This window comes from Grammomys surdaster, unplaced genomic scaffold (assembly GCF_004785775.1).
Source record: "Grammomys surdaster isolate TR1022 unplaced genomic scaffold, NIH_TR_1.0 364, whole genome shotgun sequence".
Taxonomy (NCBI): domain Eukaryota; kingdom Metazoa; phylum Chordata; class Mammalia; order Rodentia; family Muridae; genus Grammomys; species Grammomys surdaster.
This window is the reverse complement of record NW_021604783.1, coordinates 1,445,995-1,456,944: the sequence shown is the minus strand read 5'-3', so window position 1 is coordinate 1,456,944 and position 10,950 is coordinate 1,445,995. Positions and strand designations below refer to the sequence as shown.

Below are 10,950 nucleotides of genomic sequence, written 5' to 3'. Positions count from 1 at the left end.
TACATGTAATTTTTTAAAAAAAATTACTCTGGGCTAGGACGTGTTCAAGGTTCTTGGGATTTGGCAGTCTCTATTCCTTTCCAAAATGCTCCACATGCCTGACAACCTGTGGCTTAATCTCATGCAGTTTAAGACAGCGGATAGAATCATGCAGTGTCGTAACTGAATGCACCAGGGAGTCCTGAGCACAGTGCCACCTCCCACAAGGCCTGCATGCTTGGCAGAGTTTATTTTTAGATGCAAGAATGCCTGGTGATTTAACGTAAGCAGCACAATCCAAACATTTGCTCCACTTCACTGTGATAAGATGTCACGTCATTTTTTTTCTGTCACTTCCCGGTCCTTCCAGACTAGCTTCATTGTGAGTAGATATCAGGAATTTATTGTGAGATCAAGTCCCTTTATGATGTAGCTCTGCTGTCTTGGAACTGGCTATGTAAACAAGGCTAGTTTTGAACTCACAAAAATCCACCTGCCTCTGCCTCCTGAGTTGTGAGTTCAAAGGCCTGGGTCTCTACACCCTGCAAAGAATATTTTTAGGCAACATAACTGATTTTAAAATTTCTGTCTTCTTAATGAAAATTAAAATGTACAGTATGGCCTCATATTTTGTGCATCAACTAGAGAAAAAATATTCCAGGTTTGTCTGTCACTGAATTTATGTGGGTGGCATATTTTGCTTCTGCTGTAAGAGATGAGGAGTTCTTCCCTTCATCATTTTTCCCTTAATATTTTCATGACCCAACTCCTTTTGGGATATTTATTAAACCCAGAGCCAGAGAAGCCTCAGATGTTCCTCTATACTAGAGTGTTAATAGTTGATATCTTCTGTAGACATTATCTCCTCTAAAGATACAGGAATTGTGGGAGACATGAGATGCTAAGACCAGAGAGGGGTAGCAGAAAGCTTGCCTACACCATGGTCTTCTGAACTCCACTCCAGTGGTGTTCGTTGTAGTAATAAATGCCTGGCTCATCTGCATGTGCAGCACTGGCTAGCACACGGACACTTTGCTTCCTGTACCTGGGGGCCAGTGCCCAGGAACATTCGCAAAGACTTGTCCCACAGGATGGGGAGCAGCTCCTGTTTGCCAAACCTTCTGTGAAGCCTCAGGCTGTGGGGTGTTGTGCTGAGGGTATGGATTGCCTTTCTGTGCCCTTGGCATCTCTGCCTGGGTTGTGGTGTATCTGCTCATGGTTGCCACTGACACCGCCATACAGAGAGCGAAAGATCCCCAGGCAAGGCTGCAACAGAAAGCCACAGTTAGGAAAGACCTAGAGTGGAATTCCAGGCCTGCTCTGGGGGCAGCCACCGACTTGGAGGTAGCACATTGCTGTTACCCATTGGGAATGCTGTTTTGTGCCTTTAGGTATGTCTTAGGATAAGGTTGGGAGGTTTCCTTTCACAGGTGGATTTTCTGTTGAAGCAGATTATAAAGTTCTGCATTCCATGGAAAATGATCAGGGAGGGGAACTGCAGGGTTTATAGGACAGAGTGAGCAGTATTTAGGGGACAGGTTCCTAGAAGACAAGAAGGAAGTCTATGGCATAGTCTCACTGAGTCCTTACACACACACACACACACACACACACACACACACGCACACACAGCAGTGCATCAGCCAAAAGTCTGATTATGGATCACTGGCTGGCCCTCAGATGTCTTGTATACCACAAACAAAACCCCATACCCCTATGCCTAGGAGGGCACAGGTTTAGTCTCTGAAGGCACAGGCACAAGGGCCCAGATTCAGGGATGGGAGGATGTGTGGGAGACAGAGGGGAAAGCTGGTCTGAAAACAGGGTTTGGATGAAAAGCTGACCATGGAGCAGAAAACTGTTCTTTCCCTTTCTCATGCCTAACCTCAGAAGTAAGGTTAGAAGACAAGCAGAGGACATCCCCATCCCTCCTACCCCAGAAACAAAAGGAGAAAGAGGCCAGATGTACTGGCTAGTTTTGTGTGTCAACTTGACACAAGCTAGAATTATCACAGAGAAAGGAGCCTCCCTTGAGGAAATGCCTTTATGAGGTCCAGCTGTAAGACATTTTCTCAATTAGTGATCAAGGGTGGGAGGGCCTGTTGTGGGTGGTGCCACCCATGGCCTGGTGGTCCTGGGTTCTATAAGAAAGCAGGCTGAGCAAGCCAGGGGAAACAAGCCAGTAAGCAGGACCTCTCCATGGCCTCTGCATCAGGTCCTGCCTTCAAGTTCCTGCCTTGTGTGAGTTTCTGTCCTGACTTCCTTTGGTGATGAACAGCAATGTGGAAGCGAACACTGAATAAACCCTTTCCTCTCCAACTTGCTTCTTGGTCATGATGTTTTGGGCAGGAATAGAAACCCTGACTAAGAAACTAGGTCAGAAAAGAAATATGACCTTTGAATAGGACCGAGCTGGGAAGAATTCTAAGCGAACAGAAAACCAAGGAGAAGAAATAGTGAAAGAAATAACACACGGAAAACTTCCCTGAAATGTGCATGCAAGCTAAGCAGCTTGCCATGCCCATGAAAGTAGGAGGAAGGTAGTGGAAAGAACACCCCACCAGGGAACATCCTGATGCTTAACAAGAAAGCAGAAGACTGAGTCAGAATGGTGTTAAACCCTCAACAGCAGCAATGAACTCGGGAAGAAAACAGAACAATGCCTCAAAAACAAGGGCAAATGATTTTCAAGATTTTTGGGCATTGTTTTTCGTTGCTGGATGACCAATCCCAGAGTACCAAGTAAGCATCACTCTGGATATGCAAGGATTAAAGTGGCCACCCTCTCTCCACTGATCTTTCAACTGTGCATCATGCTGATGATGGAGCCTCAAACCCAGTTAAGAAGGAAGACACTCCAGTGACCCAGATGGAAGGCAGAATGTACAGATTCCCAGTTATGAATATTAACATCCTCAGACTGGGGAGACCAAAGTTGAGAAGGGTTTAGAAACAGGTGCATCATGGAGCTTAACAGCAGAATGGAGGAGTGACTGCCAAAACTGAGTTTTACAGACAGGAAAATAACTGTCAGCACCAAATGAAACTATAAAGATAGTTCTTCCAGTAAAGATTTTATTTGGCACAAATAATGAATAAAAGTGCAATCCGGAACACCTGGGCTGACAGGGGTAGCCTCTGGCATTTCTAGAGAACAGAGGGAAATGTTGGTTATTGAAAAAGAAAAGTGGATAAGCTGTCTTGTGGCCGTAGGGAGCTGGGAAGCTGTGATTGGCTGGTGTGCATAGTTGCTAGGTAAGATTTGTAATCTTGGTGGTACAGCTGACCTAATGATTTGGGGGTCAAGCTTATGCTACACAGAGTGTGTTGAGGTTCTTATTTAAGTGGCTGACTTTCCCTATGCTTCTAGTTGTCTTAGTGTAACCTACAGTAAGTTTCTGCCTAGAATTTTGTTTTTTTAACTTTTCAAAAGTTCCAGGCATCAGAGCAATTACGAGTGAGTGCTCTCAATGTCTGACTTTCTTTGGTTCTATTTTGTCAGGTTTTGACGCCAATGACTCCATTTTGAAGTTGGTGTTGTTCCCCCAGCTTTAGAGGATATTGTGTGAGATGACAATGTGAGTAGCAGTGAATTTATTTTTAAGATACAATATATTTGGAGCCGGAGAAGCAGATTTGTGGGGAAGTACAGCATGCATGAGTCCCTTGGTTTGATCTCTAGCACTGTAAAAACAAGAAGTTACAAAGAAATTCCCATAGAGTCTTGTATGGCATGACTGAGTCTTTCTGCTAGAGATACACCTTGTGTGTCATGTCTTTCCAATAGAAATAGAAGCTAGCTCTAAAAGGGTCTATCTCAGGAAAAGAATTCTCCAATCGTTGTTAAAAAATCTAGACTTTGGCTGGAGAGATGGCTAGGTGGTTAAGAGCACTGAGTCCTAAGTTCAATTCCCAGCAACCACATGGTGGCTCACTGCCATCTGTAATGAGATCTGATGCCCTCTTCTGGTGTGTCTGAAGATAGCGACAGTGTACTCATATATATATAAAATGAATAAGATGGCTCAGCGGTTAAGAGCATTGACTACTCTTCCAGAGGTCCTGAGTTCAATTCCCAGCAACCACATCCATCTGTAATGGGATCTGATGCCCTATTCTGGTGTGTCTGAAGACAGCTACAGTGTACTCACTATATATATATATATATATATATATATATATATATATATATATGCACACATATATGTATATATATGAAATAAAAATTAAAAAATAAATCTTTTAAGAAAAATCTAGACTTTAATCTGCCAAGTAGTTTGTAAATATAACATCTTTATTCTCCACAAGCTGAAGCCTTATTGCTGAAGACACAACTTAGATATGTCATTGAAGATGAAGGAATCGAGCTGACACCCAGGCAGAAGCTTCACTCCTACCGACTAGTGTTCATGGTACTGGAAGGTGTTCTGTATGCTAGAGGAGAGCGGTGATCACCAATATCACACAGCTCAAAACCCTGCAACCTACAACAGTTCCCTGCAAGATATACGGTGCAACAGTGTCACTTTTTTGATTGGACTTAGGTCCCACTCCACAAGATGGAATCCATACCTAACACTGTTAAACTGGCTGAGAATCTGAGTTAGTAAGTTAGGTCATGAATCTTAGGAGAAAACCTACTACTATCATTCTATAAAGTAATACAAGAATAAAATGACATCTACTGACACTATACTCATAGAACAGAGAATCAATCAGCCCTCATCAGAGAAGCTTCTTCTTGCAGTAGATGGTAATTAACACAGAGACCCACAACTCAGCAATGTGCAGAGAGTGAAAGACTTTGGAGTATTTAGCTCCAAATGAGGTGTTTTTTATTAATCTCTCCCCTGGGGGCTCAGAGATCTATGGGGAAGAGGAGGCAGAAAGACGGTTAGAGTCAGATGTGGTGGATGACTCTGAGGGAACAGTGTCTCCCAGACACAATAGGACCAAAGCACCTATGAATCCACAAAGACTGTGACAGCATGAACAAGATCGCTGCAGGTTTAAATTCGACAAAATCTCAGTACTGAGAAGGCTAAACAGGCATAGGCTCTCACCTCTAACCAAGAGCATGCTTGTGATCGATTCTTTCTGGGAAAGGAAAAATCTGTTTTCTCCTAGGAGTGTCAAAGGGTATATCAATAAACATTTCTGGGCAGGCTCTATACTCAGGAGTATAGGAGTATTTGGTCAACACAAGATGAAGTCTCTCTCTCTCTCTCTCTCTCTCTCTCTCTCTCTGATATATTTTGGTATTTTTTGTATTATTGGGTTTTCTTTGTTTATTTGTCTTGATTTTGATTTTTTTGAGGGGGGCATGATATTAAGGAGGTTGGGAGGTAAAGAGGATCTGGGAAGAGTTGGTGAAGGAGAAAGAATATGATCAAAATATCTTGTATTAAAAATTTAAATATGAAACTAAATTATAAAACTTTAAGCAAGTCAACGTGGCTAATTTTACTCTACAACCAAGAAGACTGGGTTATAGAAAGGTTATAATACCAGTCAGTAACCACAAGAGTAGCAGGTATCGGCTCGATCACAATGTCTATCTACCTACAAAAATCTATGTTCATCTTTTCTGGTGCATCAATGCTTGTAACCAAGAGACTTACCAATAGGACCAGCCATAGTCCCATGTCTGAGGCCGCCAATCTTCTGGTCCTAGGTTCACAGTGATTTGAAAACTAGTTGTATACATCATGTGAGCCACCATGCCCAGGAGTCCTGTGAAGCAAAGCTTCATGAGTCACTCTTAAGAACAAAGCACAGTGGGAATTTTCTCTACCCTTCACGTGCTGGATGCTGGATCCTCTAGCATCCACAGATCCTTATGTAGTATGTGCATGTATGTATTCTGAAACACTCCATCTGATACCTCATCCCCACGGTAGAAATTGAAGAAGAAACTCGAATGGCCGAGAAGTACCTAAAGAAATGCTCGGCATCCTTAGTCGTCAGGGAAATGCAAATCAAAACAACCCTGAGATTCCATCTCACACCAGTCAGAATGGCTAAGATTAAAAACTCAGGTGATAGTAGATGCTGGCGAGGGTGTGGAGAAAGAGGAACACTCCTCCATTGTTGGTGGGACTGCAAGATGGTGCAACCACTTTGGAAATCAGTGTGGCGGTTCCTCAGAAAATTGGACATAGCATTACCCGAGGATCCAGCTATACCACTCCTAGGCATATACCCAGAAGGTGCTCGAACATATAATAAGGACATATGCTCAACTATGTTCATAGCAGCCTTATTTATAATAGCCAGGAGCTGGAAAGAACCCAGATGTCCTTCAACTGAGGAATGGATTAAAAAAATGTGGTATATTTACACAATGGAGTATTACTCAGCTATTAAAAACAATGAATTTGAGAGGTTCCTAGGTAAATGGATGGAACTAGAAATTATCATACTGAGTGAGGTAAGCCAATCACAAAAGAACACACATGGTATTCACTCACTGATTATTGGATATTAGCCCAGAACCTTAAAATGCCCAAGATGCAACTCACAGGCCACATGAAGTCCATAAAGAAGGAAGACCAAGTGGGGGTGATTCGGTCCTTCTTAGAAGGAGCAACAAAATACTCAAGGGAGCAAATATGGAGACAAAGCGAGGGACAAAAACTGAAGGAGGGGCCGTCTGAAGACCTTTCCACCTGAGTACCCATCCCATGTGCAGTCACCAAAGGTAGATGCTGATGTGGAAGTCAGGAAGTGCATGCTGATAAGAGCCTGATATGGATGTCTCCTCAGAGGTCTTCAAGAGTCTGACATATTCAGAGGCAGATGCTCACAACTAGCCATTGAAGTGATTATGGGGTTCTCAATGGAGGAGTTAGAGTGAAGACTGAAGGAGCTGAAAGGATTTGTGGCCCCATGAGGAGAGCAACAATACCAACCAACCACAGCTCCCAGGGTCTAAACCACCAGCCTGGGAGCACTTATGGAGGGATCCAGGGCCTTAGCTGAATATATAAGAGTGGAGGGCCCTGCTGGGCACAGGTGGAAGATGAGATCCTTGACCTCATGAAGGCTGGACGCCCCAGGGGGTGGGAGTTTTGAGGGTGGGGAGGTGGGAGTGGAGGGGTAGATAGAGGTTACATCCACAAAGAAGAAGGAGGAGGTGTGAGGGGATTGGGGGTTCCTGGGTGGGTGGGGGATGGGGTAAGGGGACAACATATGAAATGTAAATAAAACATCCAATAAAAAAAAAAAAAAAGAAAAAAAAAAAAAGAAATTGAAGGGACACCCACAAGCAGGCCTGGTCATAACCAAGAGGAACAGAGTAGATACCAGGAGCTGAGCAGGAATTTCCACACGTTCATGGCCTTGTTCTTTGCTATGAAAGATGTAGCAGTTGGAGTTTATCTTTCCACTTATCATAGCTGTGACCTGGGCAAGATGTGTTAAGTTCATCAGACACAGCAGTGACGCACAAATTGTATTGGTACACGTTAACAGTACTTAGTGCGTCTGTCAGAAGGCTGGAAGGAAGCCACATGTTCAGGATCCTATCTTGGTGGAGACATTAACTTAAGGACCTTAGAAGCCCAAGCTAAGTTGCTTGGAGAGCAGAGGTAGTGTTAAAAAGTAAAGAGTTCTTTGTGGAACATTTATGCCAAACGTTGGTGATAATTTTTAAGATACTGAAATCTATATAGTAGGTACACTCCTATTTTGTCTTCACCAGAGCCTAGCTATGACACTTAGCTTATAGCAGTTAAGTAACTCTTCTAGTGTTACTTAATATATACTTGCATAAGAACAAGCATATATTAAATATATACAGTATACTTATATACTTGTAGCAGAGGCTTGGCCTCAGGAGGACTCCTCTGTGTGCTCAAGCCTAACCTCTCTGCTATGTGAACTCATTGCTATTCCCAGTACCAGTGCAGTCTCTTCCCTGCCTGTAACGTGAACTAGTAAATGTTTCTCTCCACCTGTGCCCATCCTCTTCCTTTACAACACTATTTCCACCCAGTGGAATCAGTCCAGTAACTTATTCAGAAGACCAGCCGTTTTATTGAGCTGGCCATTGACTGGAGGGATCCAGCTGGCCTATTCTACGGCTTCCTTGTCCTTCTATGTCCTCCTTGAAGTGGGCTGGGAGGAACTGCTCCTGCTAGAAAATACCTGCAAGCACCATGAGGATAGCCACTGAGGCATCCACGTTGAGCCAGTTGCATCCGGAACTGTAACAGCTCACACTGAAGCCCAAGAGGAGGACACCTGTCAGTATCAGGAAGATATCCAAGACTTCAGCCCCAATGGAGAGCCATAAAACTCCTATAAACAGAAAGGACAGATAGAAGTATTCAGAACGCATAACTGGAAGGTTTGATCCTTTGGTTTTATTACTAACATACTTTCTGTTCTTATAACAAGAGACTGGAGGCTAGATAAATTGTAAACAAAAAGGTCTACTAAGTTCCCAGTTTTGGATGCTGTAAAGTCCAAATAGCATAGGCCAGGTTCTTGAAAAACTGACTTAGTTATCTTATTACTCTGTGGGCATAGCATCATGGTGGGATCATATACTTCAAACCAACATGAAGCCAGAGGGAGAGAGATGCCACACTGTTTCCTGTTTCTTCTTCTTCTTCTTCTTCTTCTTCTTCTTCTTCTTCTTCTTCTTCTTCTTCTTCTTCTTCTTCTTCCTCTTCCTCTTCCTCTTCCTCTTCCTCTCCTCCTTCTCCTCCTCCTCCTCTTCCTCCTCCTCCTCTTCCTCCTCCTCCTCTTCCTCCTCCTCCTCTTCCTCCTCCTCCTCTTCCTCCTCCTCCTCTTCTTCCTCCTCCTTTTTCTTCTTCTAACACTTTTTCATGGGAAGTAACTCAGGGTTAGTGCAAGGGAATTACTTAGATACCTTTTAAGCAGCACTCCAAATGATCTTAAACCTCCATCTCTAAAGGTCCCTTATCACGTCTCAGTTATTCTACCTTGGGGACCAAGCTTCCAGTGTTAAGTACTCCCTGTGGGCTCATGTAAGAGGTAGTGGTGTAAGACACCTTGCTACTGCAAGCTTTCAATATGAAGACCGAAAGCACCTTTGTCAAGTCCTAGGAACTTGGTGAGTCAAGGGAATCCTAGGGCCTCAAGGAGATGGATATAAATACTGCCCACAGGTGGGAGGGAAAACATAAACAAAACCTTGGCATAAGACTGCCAGAGATTCTGGGAATGTCCACTCTCCAGCTTAAGAGTCAGCACATTATTTTGATTCCAGTGGAGACCCTGTCGTTACTCTTTACAGAGGATGTACAGGGGCTGGTGAGTGGCTAAGAGCACTTGCTACTCTTGAAGAGGACCAGCATTCAGATATCAGCACCCCAGTCTGGTGAGACAACACCTGCAACTCCAGCTTCAGGGGATCCCACTCCTCCTCTGTCCTCTGCAGACACCTGCAGACAGGTGTGCAGATTCACCACCGCCCAATCTATAAAAAATGATACATAAAATTAAATATGAGGGCAGAAGGATCTGAGCATTTAAGAGCTTGGGTGGGCTCCGGTTCCACCAGCATCCCGTGTTTCCATTCAAGCTGCTTGTGCACCCTTGCTGGGAGCACAGCTGGAGTTGTGTTGGATGTGGGGCGGAGCAGAATAGATAAAGGGGACAGAAGGGAAATGGAAATTTGTAAAAGTTCCACTACCAACCAGGCAAGACAGCTGATGGGCCAAAGAATGCCTAAGACCTGCACAGTCCTCTCTGAAGCTTCATAAAGCCTCTGTTCTTGCTGGATGGGCAGATATCGAGACAGCAAGCACAAACTGAATAGGTGATGGAAAGAAGAAAGCACACTCAAGGCAATAGTATTCCAACTCAGCCTCTTCCTGACCCACAGAGCTTGAGATTGGCCACAATGGAAATATTTATGGTTCAGGAAGCTGCAGACTCCACCAGTTTCCTGTTACCTTGTGAGGCTGGCTACCATCTTCCAGCACATCAGAGCTGTAAGGCGCATGAACAGAGCCTCTGTTGACTTCACAGGAAAACTAGATTCAACCATCCCATCATTTCCTCAATTTCCAAAAAAACAATTGGAGCTGTTCAAATTGTGAGGAGCCCTGGTTGTCAGCATGATGCTTACCTTGTCCCTCAGTGGGAACTATCCCCAGGAAGCACCTGCATCGCTCACCTAGAAGACAAGAAGAACACAGCCAAGTGCCGTTCTACAGATAGCAAATGGATAATGAAAACATGCTGTGTGTGTACACAGTATTCAGCTGTGAAGAAAAACGAATTTACAGAAAGTTGTGTGGAACTAGAAAATTTTATTTTATGAGTGTTAATCCAGGCCCAGAAAGACATTTCCACATATGTTCCCAGGCGTAGTCTAGTGTGTAATCCTTACGTATGCACGTCCAGGTGGAAGTAAACATTAGTAAAAGCAGAAGTTAGAAAGGATCCATCATGGCTGGGGGAAAAAGAGACTTTAATGGTGGGAAGGTGGAAATAGAGTGAAGTGGAGGAGAGTGGGTAGAGCGAGGAGGGGGCCCAGCAGAGGGAGTGGAGGAAAAGGGAGCCAGGCAGCATTGGTGGCAGAAGATGGAGTGTGTGTGTGTGTATTGTGTGTGTGTGTGTGTGTGTGTGTAGAGCTGGGGGCACACATCATGCGACAGTTCAGTCCCTGAGTGTGCTTCTGTGACCTTCTCCACCGCCACAGGAACCTTCCAGACTTTGTAGTAAGGTAGCTGTGGAAACACGTGATATAGATCACCACATGAGTCTTTGTGCTTAATTGTTGATAGAGGCCAGTATGAGGCTCTCTGTCTTGCAGATTCGAAAGCCAGGCTCAAAACAAGACACATGTTGATAGAGTAAGGGATTGAGAGTGGGGTTTTCAGGGCTGTGGGTGCAGCACAGTAGGGAATTTGCCACATTTGCACAGTCCTAGGTTTAATTCCTAGTACTGGAAAGGAAGGATGGAAGGGAGGGAGGGAGGGAGGGAGGGAGGGA

At 44.2% G+C, this 10,950-nt stretch overlaps 1 protein-coding gene across 1 annotated transcript in view; it reads right to left on the bottom strand.

The window, feature by feature from the left end:
• Nucleotides 1-710: 710 nt before the first annotated feature.
• Gsg1l2 (GSG1 like 2) overlaps nucleotides 711-10,950 on the bottom strand; it is a 16,909-nt gene continuing 6,669 nt past the window's right edge. The window contains exons 2-5 of the mRNA XM_028780044.1: nucleotides 10,082-10,129; nucleotides 8,128-8,280; nucleotides 5,601-5,712; nucleotides 711-1,245 (exon numbers count right to left, since the gene is read on the bottom strand). Coding sequence (XP_028635877.1) covers nucleotides 996-1,245; nucleotides 5,601-5,712; nucleotides 8,128-8,280; nucleotides 10,082-10,129 — 563 coding nt within the window. The 3' untranslated portion in view covers nucleotides 711-995. The remainder of the gene's footprint in view (nucleotides 1,246-5,600; nucleotides 5,713-8,127; nucleotides 8,281-10,081; nucleotides 10,130-10,950) is intronic.